The 19,720-nt window shown below is 45.7% G+C and overlaps 1 protein-coding gene across 10 annotated transcripts in view; it reads right to left on the reverse strand.

Annotated features, from left to right (window-relative positions):
- The window catches only part of TANC1 (tetratricopeptide repeat, ankyrin repeat and coiled-coil containing 1), a 198,448-nt gene that overhangs the window by 25,602 nt on the left and 153,126 nt on the right, over nucleotides 1-19,720 (reverse strand). For all 10 annotated transcript variants that reach the window (XM_039494557.1, XM_039494549.1, XM_039494552.1 and 7 more), the window contains one exon: nucleotides 14,738-14,816. In XM_039494557.1, the coding sequence (XP_039350491.1) occupies nucleotides 14,738-14,816 (79 nt within the window). The remainder of the gene's footprint in view (nucleotides 1-14,737; nucleotides 14,817-19,720) is intronic.

Raw genomic sequence — 19,720 nt, forward strand, 5'->3', positions numbered from 1 at the left:
ATTTAATTTTAAATGAAGCTTCTTAAACATTTTGAAACCTTATTTACTTTACATACAACAATAGTTTAGTTATATATTATAGACATAGAAAAAGACCTTCTAAAAAGGTTAAAATGTATTACAGGCACACAAAACCATACATTAGAGTGAATAAATGAAGACTTGGCACACCGCTTCTGAAAAGTTGCCGACCCCTGATATATAAAAAAGTTTTAAAAATCAGCCACTGTATATTGCCTAAGCTGAGGGGCCTCCAGGAAAGTCAATAATTAATTAAAAACTATACAAATATATTATTTTGTTATTAAAAATTATATAGTTGAAGGCCTCCCTCTCCCACCATCCTTTATATGTTGCTTGTCTTCTTTAACAAGGCTTCTTTGGTGCATGTCTGTCTTTGTATTGGTACAAACACAGTGAAACCCAACAATAACCAGGCCCCTGTATGCTATAGTAATATAAATATTTACTAATTTGCTTCATCACATACTCTTCTCCCTCCCAAAAGTTGAAAAAAAATAATTTTGCTATTTAAATTTCAAGTAAGCAATTAGAATTAAGTTTGATCCAGCTGATGATGCAAGTATATTACTAATACGTATTTATAATGCATTTCAAAATCTTCTTATAGTGCTGATGTGAAAGGTGCCAGGTTGGAGGCCTTCACTTTCTAAGGTTGTCATCTAGCCACAAAACACATGCACTCCCCGATATGACTCAACTACAGACCAGAGACACCCCTCGCCTGACCTCTAAGAAGAAATGAATAATTTAGTGCCAATACATATTCAATCCTTAGCACTTTTCTGAGATGAGGATGGCAGTTATAGTGGATTTATGTGATGCGGAAAATTTCTATCCTAACCAAATCCTATTTAGTTCTGACAGAAAAAAGCTCTATCTACTACTACACGTGCAAAGGGCGGAATGAAACAGAGCTGGTGATTAAACATACTACAGAAAAATCCCCACAGCATGAATTTTACTTAGAAACTCAGATTGGCATTATGGGTATCCTTTCTGGTTTTAAGATACAATAAAAAAATGAAGATAGGATAAAATTACCTTAATGGCACAATGATTTATATGAAAAACACAAATATTTACACAATACTAAAAACTTTGGCTGAATACTTTTATGTTAAAGGACAAACACCAAAAAGCAATGACATTTTGCACTATGGTTCAAAATCTGGGTTGACATTTTGCAAAAAGATGTGAATTTTGTTAAGAGTAAAAACATTTTCAGCTTCAAATCTAAATCTTCTGTTCTTCTTCGAGTGATTGCTCCTATGCATTCCAGTTAGGTGTGCGCGCCGCGCGTGCAGGGCTCTTCGGAACATTTTTACCCTAGCAACTCCGGCGGGCCGGCTGGGCGCCCCCTGGAGTGGCGCCGCTATGGCGCCGAATATATACCCCAGCCGGCCCGTCCGCTCCTCAGTTCCTTCTTACCGCCCGTGACGGCCAGTTGGAACTGTGGAGTGCTCTCTGTCCTCCACAACCCTAGCGTTCACCTCTTTTGTATGTATATAGTTGTTTGATTACTTAGTGTAGATAGTTGAATAAGTTAGTTAGTATAGTGTAGGATAAGGAAATAAGGGGGGTTTACCCCTCTTTTTCCGCAACCGGTGCGGGCTCATGCCCAAGGCACCGGGCTTTAAGCCCTGCGCATCCTGCCAGCGGCACATGCCGGTCAGAGATCCGCACGACTCCTGCCTGCTCTGCCTCGGGGAGACTCACCATACAGATAAGTGCCCTATCTGCGCGGCCTTTAAGCCCCGAACACGAAAGGAGCGGGACACTCGCTTGAAACAGCTCCTCATGGAGGCAACGCTCCAGCCCCCAGCACCGACCGCGTCGGCACCGAAGTCTTCATCGGCGCGCAGCGCACCGGCGGCCCCGAGCCACTCCGGCACCGGGGCTTCTCGACCTCCGCAAGCGGCACCGGTGACCCAGCACCGTTCCCTCTCACCATCGAGGAAGCGTAAGCCGGCGAAGGCAGCTGCACAGACCCATCCTCAGGGTCACGTAGCCCAGCCACCACCACCTCCACCTCCGGTACCGGCTGTGGCCGTGCACAGGCCGTGCACCGTGCCGTTGACTCCGGCGCCGCAAGGGCCGTTGAGTCCGGTACCACCCTGCTCCCCGGTGCCGACCGCGGTCGAGCTGCAGCGCCATCCACGCCCGAGACTTCTCGATGGCGAGGGAGCTCATAGAGCTCACAGAGGCACCGAGCCTCCGGCCCCCGGCACCACCGGTGCGGGCCGTCGTGTCAGCGGGTAAGCCGGCTATGATGTGGCCCCCTGCCCCGGACGGACGGAATAGGCGGCGCTCCAGGTCCCGGTCTCGCTCCCGAAGACGGTGACCGTCGCGCCGCTCAAGGTCCCGGCACCGCTCACCATCGCGATACCAGTTGCCTTCTCGACGCCGGTCGCAGTCCCGGTACCGCTCAACATCGCAGTACCGGTCGCACTCCCGGTCCCGATCGCCTTCCCGTCGGCACCGACGAAGGTCCGATTCCCGGCACCGTTCCAGGCACCGTGACTCCCGGAGCTGCTCCCGGCACCGCCGGTCGAGCTCCCGGTCGAGCTCCTGGCACCGCGGCGGTCGATGGTCTCGTTCGCCATCTCGGTACCGCGACGACCGGCACCGATCCTCGGCACCGTCCGGGGACAAATTGCCACCCTCGACGGCGCAGTCCATCAGCGCCTCCGCACCCCCGTGGCCATCTCGGCACTCGTCGGTCGCTTCAGGGGCTGGCAGCGAGGGTCATCTTCCGGCTGCCCTGCAGGGTCAAGCCCAGGGTGCGCAGCAGTGGGGCTTCTGGGTCCCCTGGGCCCACTACGAGACTCAAGGGATGTCTTTCCCTCCGAGGGCCCCCGCCTCTGAACGCAGGGTACCGGAGGCACAATAAGCAGACCGCCGCCTTCACCACCAGGTTCGGCTCACTTACCACCTAATCCCCAGAGGCATCCTCGGCCCGACTCAGCCGCCCACCCCTTAGAAGAACCACCCGCGGAGGCTGTGGTTCAAGGACTATCCTCGTCGTCATCACAGACGAGGCGGTGGCCGGGGCATCTGCGACTGACCCTCCACCGATTGACTTGCGGGCCCACCAGGACCTTCTTCGCCGGGTGGCGAAGGCTATCGACCTCCCCGTGGCGGAGGTCACGGAAGACGAAGACCCGGTGACGAATGTGATTGGAGCGGAGGCTCCAGTGCGGGTGGCCTTGCCGTTCATCCGCACCATTCAGAAAAACGCCACTACCATCTGGCAGTCACCGGCGTCCATCCCTCCCACCGCCCGCGGGATCGAAAGGAAGTACTCTGTCCCCCCTACAGGGTATGAGTACTTGTTCACTCATCCTGCCCCAGACTCGTTGGTCGTCCAGTCGGTCAACAACAGGGAGAGGCATGGCCAGCCCGCCCCGGCGCCGAAGTCCAGAGAGGCGAGGCGTATGGATCTGTTGGGCCACAAGGTCTATTCTGCAGGCGGTCTCCAGCTTCGGATCGCCAATCAGATGGCCCTCCTCGCCAGGTACACCTTTGACATCATGGTGTCCGTGGTAAAGTTCGCAGAGCTGATCCCAACAGCCTCCCGCCAAGAGTTCTCGGCGTTGTTGGAAGAAGGGAAAAAGTCGTCCAGGTCCTCCATCCAAGCCGCTCTCGATTCCGCAGACTCGGGTGCAAGAACCCTGGCCTCAGGAGTGACGATGAGGTGCATCTCCTGGTTACAGTCTTCCACACTGCCGCCCGAGGTGCAGTACACTCTGCAGGACCTGCCCTTCGATACTCAGGGTCTGTTTTCTGAAAAAACTGATTCCAGAATCCAGACCCTCAAGGATGGTCGCATAGCCATCCGAACCCTGGGGATGCATACACCTGCAACCCAGCGAAGGTCGTTCAGACAACAACCCTACCGGCCTTTTAATCAGCCCAGGTCCCGTCCCTATAACAGCTGACGGCCCGGCCTGAATCGCCGTAGACCATCGGGCAACCGGCGCAACCAAACCCATCCGCCTTCCAAGGCCCCACAGGGCCCCAAACAGGCGTTTTGATGGGACGCCCGAGGACGGCCCATCAGTCTCTGTACCGGATCCTACCCGTTTATTTTACAACCGCCTTTCCCATTTCTTTTCGGCGTGGTCCCAAATAACAACGGACAACTGGGTGCTTCAAACAATCCAGTCTGGTTACCGCCTTCAATTTGTTTCCCCCCCACCCCTTCGCACCCACCTACCCCATCCCTCTTCAGGGACCCCTCTCACGAGCAGTTCCTCCTACAAGAGGTCGGGACTCTGTTGAGCTTGGGAGCCATAGAGGAGGTGCCTCCCAACAGGAGGGGCAGGGGATTCTATTCCCGATACTTTCTCATCCCCAAGGCGAAAGGAGATCTACGTCCAATACTGGACCTCCGGGAGCTCAACAGGTACCTGCTCAAGCTCAAGTTTCGCATGGTCACCCTGGGGACCATCATTCCCTCCCTGGATCCGGGAGACTGGTTTGCCGCCCTCGACATGAAGGACGCGTACTTCCATGTCGCGATTTACCCTCCCCATCGACGCTACCTGCGTTTCGTAGTCAACAACGCGCACTACCAGTTCGCAGTCCTGCCATTCGGCCTATCCACCGCGCCGAGGGTTTTTACCAAGTGCATGGCAGTGGTTGCCGCAGCTCTCCGCCGTCGTCATATACACGTTTACCCGTATCTCGACGATTGGCTGGTTCGCGGAACGTCTGGTAACGGACCAGATGACAGAAATCCTGTCTCTATTTCGACATCTCGGTCTTCTTATCAATGCCGAGAAGTCCACCTTAACTCTGTCGCATCGGGTGGTGTTCATTGGAGCGGTTCTCGACTCCAATTTGGCCAGAGCCTGCCTCCCGCGGTCTCGGCACCAGACGATGGTCTCCATCATCCGAGACCTCCTCACCTTTCCCACGACAACGGTTCGGTCCTGCCTCCGCCTCCTGGGCCACATGGCGTCCTGTACGTTTGTCACCGCGTACGCGAGACTCCATCTTCGCCCGTTCCAGTCCTGGCTAGCATCGGTGTACTGCCCACATCGCGACCCCATCAACATGGTGGTCACGGTCACGAAGCCCACCCTCGAGTCACTCAGTTGGTGGTTAGACCCAGAGGTAGTGTGTGCAGGAGTCCCGTTCCACCCTACTTGCCCATCCGTCACTCTGACCACGGATGCCTCAGCGCTGGGGTGGGGGGCTCACCTGGGCGACCTTCACACCCAAGGTCTTTGGTTGCCCCAAGAGCTCGCTCTTCACATCAACATCCGGAAGCTGCGAGCGATCCGTTTGGCGTGTCACACCTTCCACACCCGCCTGCAAGGCCGCTGCGTCGCAGTGCTCACGGACAACACAACGGCAATGTTCTACGTGAACAAGCAGGGCGGAGCCCGCTCCTCTCTCCTCTGCAAGGAAGCGATGCTCCTGTGGGACTTTTGCGTGACCCACTCGATTCACCTAGAAGCGTCCTTTCTCCCAGGAGTGCAGAACACGCTAGCGGACCACCTCAGCAGGTCTTTCCGCGCCCACGAGTGGTCCCTTCGACCGGACGTGGTACACATGATTTTCCAACAGTGGGGCTTTCCCCAGGTAGACCTGTTTGCCTCCAAGGAGAACAGGAAGTGCCACCAGTTCTGTTCCTACCAGGGTCGCTCTCCGGGCTCCCTGTCGGACGCCTTCCTGTACTCCTGGACGGATCACCTCCTTTATGCCTTCCCTCCGTTCCCGCTCATCCATCGGGTGCTGCTCAAACTTCGGAGGGACCGAGCCTGCCTAATACTCGTTGCTCCGGCCTGGCCGAGGCAGCATTGGTACACCGTGCTGCTCGAGCTCTCCGCTCAGGAGCCCATTCCCCTCCCATTGTGGCCGGACCTCATCACGCAGGACTTCGGCAGACTCCGCCACCCGGACCTGCAGTACCTCCATCTCACAGCTTGGTACCTGCGTGGCTGACCCACACGGAGAGAGACTGTTCCACGGCAGTACAGCGAGTCCTGCTTGAAAGCAGAAAGCCTTCCACCCGCTCCACTTACCTCGCGAAGTGGAAGCGCTTTGCCCTCTGGTGTGATCAACGAGGCCTCAATCCCTTCGTAGTCCCTCTTTCTACAATCCTGGACTACCTCTGGTACCTTAAGGAGCAAGGTCTCGCGGTCTCCTCCTTGAAGGTACACCTGGCAGCTGTGTCCGCCTTTCGCCCACCCATAGAAGGCCGATCCATCTTCTCGAGCCATATGGTTTCCCGCTTCCTGAAGGGCCTGGACCGGTTGTATCCGCCAACAAGGCGTCCTACCCCGACCTGGGATTTAAACCTGGTTCTGGCCAAGCTTATGGGAGCCCCCTTCGAGCCATTGGCCACGTGCTCCCTCCTCTACCTGTCATGGAAAACAGCCTTCCTCGTCGCTATAACTTCAGCGAGACTAGTGTCCGAGCTTCGTGCCCTATCGGTTGGTCCACCTTATACCGTCTTCCATGCAGACAAGGTACAGCTTCGCCCGCACCCGGCCTTCCTCCCGAAAGTCGTCTTGGCCTTCCATGTCAATCAGGAGATCTTCCTCCCGGTCTTCTACCCGAAGCCGCATGCCTCACCTCGGGAGCAACAGCTTCACACCCTGGACGTCTGCAGGGCCCTCGCTTTTTATATCGAGCGGACGAAGCCCTTCCGGTGTTCGATCCAGCTGTTTGTAGCGGTTGCCGATCGCATGAAAGGCGAGCCAGTCTCCTCACAGCGGATTTCCTCCTGGGTAACGGCGTGTATCCGGACATGCTACGAGCTTGCTCGCGTGCCACCATGCCGCTTCACCGCTCACTCGACGAGGGCGCAAGCCTCGTCGGCCGCCTTCCTGGCCCATATCCCCATCCAGGACATCTGTAGAGTGGCCACCTGGTCTTCTGTCCACACCTTCGCTTCCCACTACGCGTTGGTGCAGCAACCCAGAGACGATGCAGTCTTCAGCTCAGCAGTCTTACATTCTGCCACGTCTCACTCCGACCCCACCGCCTAGGTAAGGCTTGGGAATCACCTAACTGGAATGCATAGGAGCAATCACTCGAAGAAGAAAAGACGGTTACTCACCGTAGTAACTGTTGTTCTTCGAGATGTGTTGCTCCTATCCATTCCAGACCCGCCCTCCTTCCCCACTGTTGGAGTAGCCGGCAAGAAGGAACTGAGGAGCGGACGGGCCGGCTGGGGTATATATTCGGCACCATAGCGGTGCCACTCCAGGGGGCGCCCAGCCGGCCCGCCGGAGTTGCTAGGATAAAAATGTTCCGAAGAGCCGTGCATGCACGGCGCGCACACCTAACTGGAATGGATAGGAGCAACACATCTCGAAGAACAACAGTTACTACGGTGAGTAACCGTCTTTTTTTACTGAGTGTTTAAATCTAAACAGTGTTAAATATAGATCTCTAACTAAATCATACTGCATGCAGATGCACAGAGACAGAGAGAGAGAGATATTATATGCAAGTGTATCAGCCACTATGCTCAGATCCCTTTAAAAAGGGGCGGGCGGGGGGGGGGCTTTTTGCAATACTGAAGGATCATAAAGTTTTACCTCCAATTTGCCAGCCTTCTGCTGAAAATAAAGGGAATCCTGAAATTCATACAGAAGGTGGCAGATTTTGCAGTGGGGCACCAACAGAACATAGACTTTGGATATGGAGAAGACCCATCTAATTCCAACTCCCTGCTAGTCTTGTTTGTTCCCCACAGTACATTTAAATTTATGGCACTGTTTTAAAAACGCTTTCAATTTCAAACACCCCATTAAAAGAAGCATTACAACACTTCAACATTAATTCCTTCCAAGAGTTTTTAACACAGCTGTTAAATATAGTCTTACAACACAATTTAAAAAGCAAAGTGATATAATGTTTGAAAATCATGTATTTTCATTCTCCACTGTTTCAGATACTCCTAAGCAGTATCATATCTTACCTTATAAGTTTTATTCTTCTTTATCTGGTAAACACTGATTGGTTAATGTCACTGGAGCTTGAAGATGACACACTATTTGTCTTTAATTCTTCATTCGTAGTCCAGCATCAACTATGTCAACTAGACAAAGCTCCAGGAGTAACTTTTTTGAGTTTCAGTTGCAAAGGTCAGGACCGTTTCTTAGACGCTCATGAACTGCATTACACAAACTGTGCCCAGGGTTCTTACAAAATTAACTGCTATTTAACTCTATTATTATAAAGATACGTAGCAGCTGTAGCTCTTTAGCTGTGATTAGTATAAAATCCTTCAAATCCAGACTGCTTACACAGCCACCCAATAGTTTTATTCAGTTGATTAACTCCCAACTGGTTTGTCACTAAACTATTCATAAATTCCTTGCATTGTAGGTATAGGAGAATTAACTAACTAAATCAAAGGATGACACGATCAAAATGTTCTAAGAGGCTAAACCATTTTGAAATGTAAGAACTGATATGTGCACAGTTCCTAATGCTTTAGGGCACTAAACATATATAGATGATAATTTATTGATTTGACACTAAGAAATCTTATGTGCTTAGACTGTAAACTCTTCAGGGCATGAACTGGGTTTTCTGTTTTACATATTTTGCAGACTTTTAAAAAACTGTATACGTCTACAGTGTTAAACAGAACTACCGCAATATGACAAGCTTAAAATGCCTAGTCCATCACAAAATACAAACTGGACAATATTGTAATAAGATTCTCAGGTTGCCACTTTTAGACATATCAGGTGGTTTAAGATACTAAACTGCAATGCAAAGAAAAAGAGGCAGAGATATCAGCTGGGGAAGTCAGACGATACAGAGTACATACATGCTTGTAGAGAGTTTCCAGAAGGTTGAAAGAGAAAAGTAGAGGGGAAGAGATTGCAAACGTATAAATACAGGATAAAGAGACAGATGTGAGGCCCAAAGGGAAAGAGTGTGGACAGAAGAGAGACTGGGAAGACAGAGCAACAGCATGAAAGGGCCCTTTACCTTTTTCAAGGCGAGGAAAAGAGGAATTGAGAGGAAAAACCTAGGAGATGCTCCCACTTAGCTTCCCCTCACTGCCATTCCACCCCACCTCCCACTCCATCAGATCCCCACACACCCATCAGCTGACTGGATTCCCATTTTGAGCAAGATACCATTTTAATTAATATTTCTTAAATAAACAAAAAAAATTAGGAGGTGATTAGCCCTAGTGCTAGTGCAGCAGGCCTTCAAAGAAGTGGATCTTACATATGTTAATTATTCTAAGACAAATTAAACCATTTTAAACGGATTCAAAATATACAAACTACATTTAATGAAAAAGAAAAGTACACTTAAGTTGAATAAGCATATTGTAATAACACTGGCTAAGTGTATATGAACATGTCTCCCCTTTAGTGATCGGTATACAGGTTTGTGTTTTTAGTACTGAAAGTCCCGAGTTCTCTTGCTATCAATGACCATGGAGCAAGTGTATGGATGCATTCTTAGATTTGGCACATAAGCATAACAAAAAATAAAGTAAGAACTAAAATATTTATCTCCCCTTCACTGAGTTACAAGAAATTATTTTCCTCTAATCAAGAGAATTAACTACCTCTTGAAGTGCTCATCTACAAGTTATTGTATGCTGAAGACAATGCACTCAGACAATTCAGATTGAACTGCAGCATATGTAACTGAAATGTTTGCCACAGCTGCCACAAATTACAGGCTTTTGATCAGTCTTTCTACAAAGTGGGTAATGTTTCAGCCTGCATCTTCCAAACCCCCTACATATCTATCTTTCTTCATACAGAGATGCTTTTTGAAACCTGTGAGGCTGTTCAAATACCTCTGTAGTAGGCCTCCCAATGATGTTCTTATCAATCCAGTGACCACTAGGCCAAGCACTTGATGACACTCCTGTGCTGTAGTCCATGGTAGGGTAGGGACTACAGCACAGGACTACATGGGGGGGGAGGCCATACTCCTCAGCTGAAAGGAATATGACCCAACCTCCAATTCCAATGACAAGTCTCCTCTGGTGGCCATGGAGTTGTCGTTGCCACCAGTGCTAGAGATTGGTGCTGAGGCACAGAAGCTTTCATTGGGGCCAGTATAGTCAGTTTCCCTCTAGACGGTACTACGTGGCCTGGAACCAAGCAGCCACTGGGGACTATGTGATCCCTCCTGCCCCGGTACCGATGCCACCGACTCCTGTACTACCGGCAATGGCAGTACCGAGAGTGCTAGCAGGTTTCTAGTGACAGCACATGTCTCTGGCTTGGATGGCTGCAATGGTACTGGTGCCACACCGTCCCTCTGGCGCTGATGGTTTCTCTGGTACCAGACTCAACAGTGCCAGTGTAAGGGCCAAAGCCAAAGGTGTTGACTGCAATGCCAAGGCAGAGTGGCGGCCTGACTTAGGTCACAATCCGCTCTGCTTCCCATGCCTGGCCTTCTTCAGAGTTGGGGAATGTCCCCTCTCAGCTGACAGCTTCCTGTGCTTTTGCCTAGGCACTGGCGAAGGCAAATGGTGCTGGGACTCCTGCATGGTGGGAGGAGTGCTCCTCACCAATGCTGAGGTGCTTGATGTCAAGTCTGACTAGCACAGCTTGGAGGAAGGTATCAGCGCCACCTCCAACAGCAGGAACTTTAGCCTAGCCTCCCAGTCCTTTCTCATATCGTGTTTAAAACTGCAGCAGATCTGACAGCTATCCCTGACGTGAGCTTCACCCAAGCACTTTAGGCAATCAGAGTGCAGGTTGCTCAAAGGCATAGCCTTGCTGCAGGAGACACAGGGCTTGAAGCCCAGTGACTAAGACATGCCTCGGCACTGGGAATGGATGAAACTCCGCTAACAGAGGAAAAAACTAATTATACTAACTAAGACTAAAAACTATTTAAACACTAATGATATACAACTATTAAGAAAACAAAGACCTCTGAGAAAATCTCCCTGTAGCAAGGACAGCAGTTCCAGTGACCGTCTGGACGGTAAGAACAAACTGAGGGGGTGCAGAGTCAGCTGGGCCCTTTATACCGGCGCTATAAACGTGCAGCACCAGAGAGCGCCAGAGCCGACCCACCGGGTACTACTGATGGGATAATTTCCAGCAGCTATGCTCGGGACACGCATACACATACAGTGGAATGGACATATGAAATCACTCAAAGAACTCTTCTCTCATATCTCCCACCTCAGCCTTTAACCCCATTTACTACTATGCTTCATCACATCCTCCTACAGCCCTAAATTACCACCAAGCTTGCTCTTTCTTTTGGTGAATCTGTGTTCCAAATAAACATCGACAGCATGGTCATCAGCTACACCATAGACATGTGATATTACTGATAGAAAAAGTGACCTCTAACAGCCTGTCTCTTCCCCTTCTCATGCTACCTCCCCCTGCCCCCCAAACAAAAAGAAAAAATCATCACAGGTTTCTACCACTTGAACTACAGGAAAACTTCAGCAACCACTAAACAGCAAAGTTTTTAACCTCTGCAGATCAGCCAATAAAGGATGACAGAGCAGGTCTCACATTCCATCCAGTAGAAGGCAGTGTTACAAATACACTATCCGGTACCTCATAGGCATGTCATCATCCTTCCACTGTTTATTCCTGTTATTTTTCCATGTTTTTAACATTTATGCAATTTTTCTTTTTAAAACAAGCACACACAAAACACAGTTTCCCTTGGCCACTCTTTACTCCCTCGTCCAGCCCTTCCTATCTTTGACACCTTCCAACCACCTACTTCACCAACCTCTCTCTCAACTGTGCTACAAAGGCTTGTCACCTTTCAGAAATTCCTGGGCAAGATATATTAGCATGATACATTTTTAAACTGAAGTGTTAAGAGCAGAGTTGGGCAAATTATGGAGTTTTTTTTAGTTCGCTGGCAGTAGTCACTGGAGCAGAGACGTGACCTTGAGTCTCTCTCATCCCTATGTGAGTGCCTTATCCACCGAGATTTTTTTGTCCAGCTCTAGTTAGAGTGTGCAGCACAAATATCAGTTCACATAGGCACACTGAAAATGTGTGAAGTTTCCAGAGTGCATAAATTAGCATATCTTTTCACAAGCCATATTAATCTGATGAGATCCAATAATTTTTTAAAAGTGTCTTGTCTATTACAGTCCCTTATTTTCCTCCATGTTTTTCTTAAATATAATATTTCTAAAACATCCCATTTTAAAATTGCTGCTTAATTCTTTCTGGGCTTGTTCTCAGAAAAAGTGGAGGTAGGGGTGCCTCAGGGAGGTTCCCTGATTCAAGGCCATTCGACCCTGGCATAAATTAGGATTGCACAGGGATGGCCCTAACTCACCCCACTGGCATAAGGTCCCTCAGGGACCATACGCCAATGGAGGATTAGGCTCCATCTTGCCTCCTCTCCTCTCTCCCACTTGTATTTCATCCCCAGAACATCCTCTGCCTGTCTCCCTCCCCGCCCCCCCCCCGGTTTCCCTTACACCAAGTGACTGGTACAAAATGGATTTACACCAGCAGAGAATTCCCCTGAACAGAATTAATTCAACACTGGCCTTCTCCAGATCTTGTATGCTGCTTACACAGTGGCCTTATGGAACCAGGAAATCCAGTCCTCTAGCTCAGGGGTTCTCAAGCTCCCAAAGCATGGGCTACAGCTCACAGGTTTCTTATTGACAGATCTCCTCATAAGCCCCATTCCCAGCCCATTCTCCCCTTCCTTTCACAATCGTCATCATATCTTTGTACCAATAACTGCTCTTGCTTACATGGAGAAGTCAACAGGAAAATACTGGTGTATTTATAAATTTCTTTTAAATCAATTTAGCAGCTAGAAAGAAGGAGAAGGAGCCAGCACCCTGCAACCAGTCAGTTCTCCACAGAGTACAGTTTGGGAACCCCAGCTCTAGCTCCATCCTGTCAATTTTTTTCTCAATTCCTCCTCCCCATTGTCTTTTCAACAGTTTTCTTCATTAGTGTATTTTCCTTTTCCTGTTTAATTACAATTCCTTTATGCTCTGTTTCCTCTCTGTCCTCTGCTTTAATAAAGCCCTTCCTGAACTTGCATGCACTCTTCACTCCCACAAATAGTGAATGTTTTTTTGGGGTGGGTGGAGTCCTACCATAGCTCCTCCTCTCCCAGCAATTCTCTAATGGCAAACATGCTCCAATGGACTGAGTAATAAGGCTGAAAGGCAGGAACTCCCAAGTACTAAACTTTTATCTTCATCCCTATCTGTCCATAATTGGGTCCTTCAGAGACTCTTAACTGCAAGACCTGTGTGGACTTCACACTCTGCCTCCTATAGCTAGCCACATTCACATTAGACACGATGATGAAGACAGGCAGAGCAACAATGTGAAGGCCACTGGGAAAGGAAGGACATTTGAATGGTGAAGCTTTCTATTAAACTTTTTACAGGAAGATGGAGGATGTGTGTGTGTGTGGTTTGTGCATGAGCACCTATTTGCATATCAGCATTCTTATTATGCTTGAAATGCCTTGTCAAAGAAGAGGATCTTGCAGTATGTTCTGAAAGTGGTCAAACTCAGGATTAATCTGATCTCTGACTGAGAAAAAAAGGGGAAAGAGTTGACTGAGGATTTTCTGCTAATAATCTATATTCATTTCTCCTCCCCAACCCCATGTTCCATTTGGATATACTGATGAGAAATAAATCAAGTGTTGAGGGGCTTACAAAGCTTAACATTTCCCTTTGCTCACCCAGTGATTAAACCCCTCCTGAACCGCTCTCCCCTTGCAAGACAAGGGACATTGAGAGAGACACAATGCACATAAAGCAGCCTTGTTCCAGTTTCCAAGGTTTGTGCAAGAATTAGCTTCAGAGCCCTGTAATGGAGCAGAAACACTGCAACACAGGTACATGAAGAGTTTTAATCAACTAAAGTCAAGCTCATAAGGTTATAGATTGTAGCATTGTAGTTTACTCTCATAAGTGTTAATGCATCCATTTTATGTCTATATCAAGTCAGCAAAAAATTCAGAGGCACCAAGCAAAAGTCTTCATTCAACAAAATCACAGCCGAAAAACCCGAAATCCAACATTACCTAAGGATGCAGTTTGTGATCTATTTAAAAAATTGTGTTTTATTGGGAAGTGTTATCTGATTTTATATTAGCAAGGAAGAATAAAAATGAAGTTTTTGTGTAGTACACAGAGATGAAAAACACCTCTCTCCCTCTCATCTGCAAAGAGACTGCTGGGAATCATAAAATTAGACTGCAAGCCACACTATGCACATCTCAACTACTTAAATTAATATGGCTATTCTTACAGCCATATTCTTACATATGCCTTGTTCACTGAATAGTTTAAAAATCTATTTGCTGACCATGAAAATGTGCACATTTTGCACCTGTTACCTAGCTTGAATTGACTAGGCAACTTCCCAAATTTTTATTTATTTTTTAATACAAAGACTAGTTTATAAAGTCAAGGCATTATTTTAACAATCAAATTGAATGCTGTAATGAAAGCATCTCTTTGTCCACTGTTGACCTCAGAGAAAAATCTGTAGTTTCATTAAGAAGTTACTCATTTATATACTGTGTATAAATTTTATCTCCTACTCCATTTATAAAAAAATGATTGGGCTTTTTATTAAGTTTGGCATTGTCACTACAAAATCTTTTGTATTCTGATTTATTGTGAATTTCCTGTGATTAATATACAAAGCAGTTTAAATCAAATTAAAATCTCTTCCAATAATCTTATGTGAGCAACTCTCATTAGGAAAAATAAATAAAATACCTGTTTCTCCCCACAATGCATCAGTGTTATTAATGTCTATTTCATGTTCCTTTTCAACCCCAAAGAGGTAACGAACCACCTGTCAAAAACAGTTAAAGAAATTAAAGAGTTAGAAAAAAACATTACGTTGTCATTTTGCTGTGTACACCAAATAAGGAAAGGTTTCAGCAATGAAATTGCTTCTCTCCTAGCACATATGGACCAAGCAAAAGTTAATATGTGCATAAACCATTAGAGTAAGTTCAGTATTATTTGGGGTACAACTTCATTTTATGATTAATTTTCTACTCTATAAAATCATTAAAAATCATTAAAAAAGAAACCTAGTTTATTTCTATTAATCATCTTAGGGTGTTTTACATGTTAATGATTTTAATGAGCTCCTCAATATGCCAGCATAAGCAAGGACAGACAATACAAAAAAAGGAGAGCCAGTTTGGCCTAAATCCGGTAAGGCTTGGTTAATACCATGTTTTCCCACAAGGAATACAATGCTTTCCACTCCAGTTATAATAATAAAAAAAGTATGTTTTTAGACCCATCTTGAATAATGTAGACTCCCATGCCCCTTCTATGCTCACTTTACACCACAATTTTTAGTTCCAGCCTTTAAAATCTTTTTCCACTTTAGAGAGTTATGCTGCTCAGTGCGGACACAGCATAACTTTGTTCCAAGTACAGGGTGGGTTTTTTTGTTTTTTTTAAAGAACACTCAAGACCTCTCTTGCAATGGTTTGTTTAAAAAGCATTTTAATAAAGTTATGCCCTCTTAGCACTAGCAAGTACCAATAGCATTAAGTGGCTTCCTTAAATCAGTTTCCTAACAGTGTAAAATACTGGATCCATACCTACCTAAGGAAATTAATGAGATAGAAAATGTTGCAAAATAAGTTTGAAAACCATATGTTAAGTGTAGAATGAAACTGAGATAAGCAGCCATGACTAAAATAAAACTATGATTGCAATACACATCTGGGATTTCATTCTCAACCCCTAATATTTAAAGAAAATGTATTGAATAGCATAATCACTCTGTCCTATCACCTTGCAAGGTGCCAGCATGCACAACAAGCTGCTGTTCACTTTTTTTTTTAAACGTACACATGAACAAAAACAACCATATCAGCCCTAACTAGAACAATTCTACTGACTCAACATTCCACAACACAGTTTAGAAATCACACTCTTGCTTTTATAAACATCTACAACAGATATTAAATATCTCTATTCCTCTCCCTTCACATTTTTAGCAGTTGCCTCCACACTCTCCCTTCAACTTTCGCAACATTGCTGGGAGAGTGTTCTGTTCAGTTTCTGCCATCTGGAATATCCTTCTTGTATTTCCCATTCGCATGGATTCTCCGTCATATTTCACAAAGATGTAAGACCTCTTCTCCCTTAATGATACATATTAATTCTATTATTTGGTAACCTTAATTCTTTAAAGCATTCTGGAATACAGTCAGACTAGGGAACAGAGATATCGGATTAGTGAAAAATAATGATATTCTAGTCAAACTCCAACAAAGAACTCCAAAAATTATGGATTTTTCTGCAGAAATGATCATCAGTGAGATACTTAACCTAATTTAAAGGCAAGCATTAAGAGTTAATACACCATTAAGATAAATGGAGACAGCTCACATGTACTATCTTACTCTACCCACTGATATAGATTATATGAAAGACACTATAGAAAATAAAGTTGTTTGAATACACTTTTTGTGAACTATGTTTCCTGATATATAAGGCCCTATCAAATTCACGGTCCATTTTGGTCCATTTCATGGATCGTAAATTTCATGGTTTCAACTATTTAAATCTGAAATTTCATGGTGTTGTAACTGTAGGGGTCCTGACCCAAAAAGGAGTTGTGGAAGGGTGGGGAGTGGGGTGATAAGGTTATTGTAGGGTGGTTGTGGTACTGCTATCCTTAGTTTTGCATTGCTACTGGCAGTGGCACTGCCTTTAGAGCTGGGCAGCTGGAGATCAGCAGCTGCTGGCTGGGAGCCCAGCTCTGAAGGCAGAGCCGCCATCAACAGCAGCGCATAAGGAAGGATGGCAGGGTATGGTATTGCCACCTTTACTTCTGTGCTGCTGCCTGCAGAGCTGGGCCCTCAGTTAGCAGCCACCGCTCTCCAGCCGCCCAGCTCTGAAGGCAGCAGTGCAAAAGTAAGAGTGGCTATGCTTACTTCTGTGCTGCTGCTGGTGGTGCTGTCTTCAGAGCTCAGTGCGAGGCCAACAGCTGCCACTCTCTGGCCACCCAGCTATGAAGGCAGCGCCGAAGTAAGGGTGGCAATACCCCCCTAAAATAACATTGGGACCCCTCCTGCAACTCCCTTTTGGGTCAGGACCCCCAATTTGTGAAACGCTGGTCTCCCCCATGACATCTGAATAGTATAGGGTAAAAGCACACAAAAAAACAGATTTCACAGGGAAGACCAGATTTCACAGTCCGTTACATGTTTTTATGGGTGTGAATTTGGTAGGGCCCTACTGATATATAAACGTCAATTTAAGGTGGGATTTTCCAAAGAGGCCTAAGGGATTTAGGATACCTAACAATGGGTTTTCGGTGCTTAACTTCCTAAGGACTCTTGGAAAAATCCCAGCCCTAGTACATACAGAATATCTCTAATTGTTGAAAAATTACTAAATGCTTTAAGCACAATGTTTTTTCTCTAAGTCTAGTTTTCTCACGTCACTGCTGATTGTATAATGTGGCAAATCTTAGATTGGGAACTAAATGCTTAAAAAAATAAAACTATCTTATCTGAATATTCATAGAACCTGAAAATTACAAATATGTAAAATTTTGAAAAGTTTAATCAAGATGGTGTTTTCACCTGCCAAAATGCAAGTTCATGGATATTATACCTGCCAGACTGGATAACACCAACGGCTACTAAATAGGCTCCTTATGCAATGTTAGGTGTTACTGATCTAATCACACAGGCAAGAGAAACAGAATTCTGAACTCGGGTCTTGTCAGGTAAGGGAGGAAATGACTTTCAACTATTTAGTTTTAAAATACATTTATATTAAAATCTGTTTAGTGATTTATGATCTTAAGAGACTTTTGGATTTGTTTAATTTAAAAAGCATTTCACTTCATCTTTAAGATGCAGCAGTGGAGATAATCTTCACTAGGTAGTGTATGCCATGGCACCTTCTTCCATGAGTGGCCTCATATCTGTTGAAGTTAACACTCCCCTCACAATAGTAATGTTATCTTCAGAAACAAATTAATTCAGGAATGGGCCAAATACTTGTTGGAAGGTAAAGTGGATTTTCAAATACTTCATGCATATTGATTCTCAAAGAAAGAGTGTTAGAGTAAACTGAAAAGTCCATTCTACGTCTCACAGTAAGAGTGTTTAGCTGTCAGTTTTATTAGTGTAAACCACTTTAAAAGAGCAGAGTCCTAAAACAATAGGAAAAACTTTTCCTACAACATAAACATAATTTCTATGATATTAAGAGTTTCCTGTGTCATTTTGTTGCATCACATATCAGACACATACACAGAAGCTGAATCTTCCCCATCTGAGCTTTCTAATTGTATCTTAAGTTACTGTCTAGATTCTGTTCTCAAGAGAAATATATTAATCTGTTTTCTCAACGAACACAACACATGTATCCACAGTTTAATAGGAATAAGATATTTGGACATTCTATTTATATTCATTTATAGTGTGCCTGTTACAGTAGTATTGATGGATCATATGTTTACTTTTATTTCTATAAACAAAAACACACTTAAAACCCTAACTTAAAGAACATTAATTTTATTATTTTCTAAATTTTGAGTGCATCATTTGGGAACCAATGTTGTCTATGCAGCCTTAAATTTTGCTGCCTTGTGCATATGCATTACTATAAACAATTTAATATGATTACATCCTACCTTTTCAACAGGAACCCCAATTCACCCCAAGTATCCCAGGCTCCTTTATTGTAGAAGCTGGACAGCATTCAGTAAACAAAGCAGGGGATCACAGATAGAACTGTCCTCTAGTTAAGGCTCTAGAGACTGAGGCTTTGGAGATCTATGTTCCACCCTGGCTTTTCCAATGACCTGTAGTATGACCTCCAACAATTCACTCTCTGCCTCAGGTCCCATCTACAAAAAGGGGAGCATAATACTTATCTACCTCACAACAGGGTTGTAAGGATAAATTCATTAGTGCTTGTGTGGCACTCAGATTCTATGATGCTCACCGCTTTAGAAAAGCCTATAGTGAAAGAATATATGCCTCTACCCCGATATAACGCTGTCCTTGGGAGCCAAAAAATTATAGATGAAACCGCATTATATCGAACTTGCTTTGATCCGCTGGTGCACACAGCCCCGCCCCGCCAGAGCGCTGCTTTACCGTGTTATATCCAAATTTGTGTTATATCAGGTCGCGTTATATCGGGCTAGAGGTGTATATCCTTATTTAAGGCAGATTTGGAAGGCAGTGCAATGTATATTATTTTAACTACAAGTATTTTTTAATAAATCATTTAAGCCAGTGCAAACTGCTGGGTCGACAATCTTAATTTCAATCTGCTTTATATTGATTTGGCTTAGTTCAGTAAAGAAACTACCTAAGCTAAAACAATATAAACCAAGTTTAAAGTCAGTTTAACTGTGTCCACACAGGGGTTTTGTATCAGCTTAACTAACAAACAGTTTATAAAACAATTTGAGTTAAACCAGTGCAGCCATGTGAAGGAGGCCTTAAAGTTAGCCTAAATGGCCAGCTGAAGATTTTCCTAATGGAAGTGGAATCCTCCAGCAGTGTGCAGCCACCATAGCCAGTCTTACATTTTTCTTTGCAGCCTCTGGAGATGGAGGCATTTTAGAGATGTGTGTAGGGAAGGAGGTATGAACAGAGTACTGCTGAGTTCTTTTTATCATCAGCTCTTTGTGCCTGGGTGCAACTTAGAGCAGTCTCAAGACTGCTCTAAGTCTTGTCAAAACTGAAACAGCCTCCA

This window comes from Mauremys reevesii, linkage group 11 (assembly GCF_016161935.1).
Source record: "Mauremys reevesii isolate NIE-2019 linkage group 11, ASM1616193v1, whole genome shotgun sequence".
NCBI lineage: Eukaryota > Metazoa > Chordata > Testudines > Geoemydidae > Mauremys > Mauremys reevesii.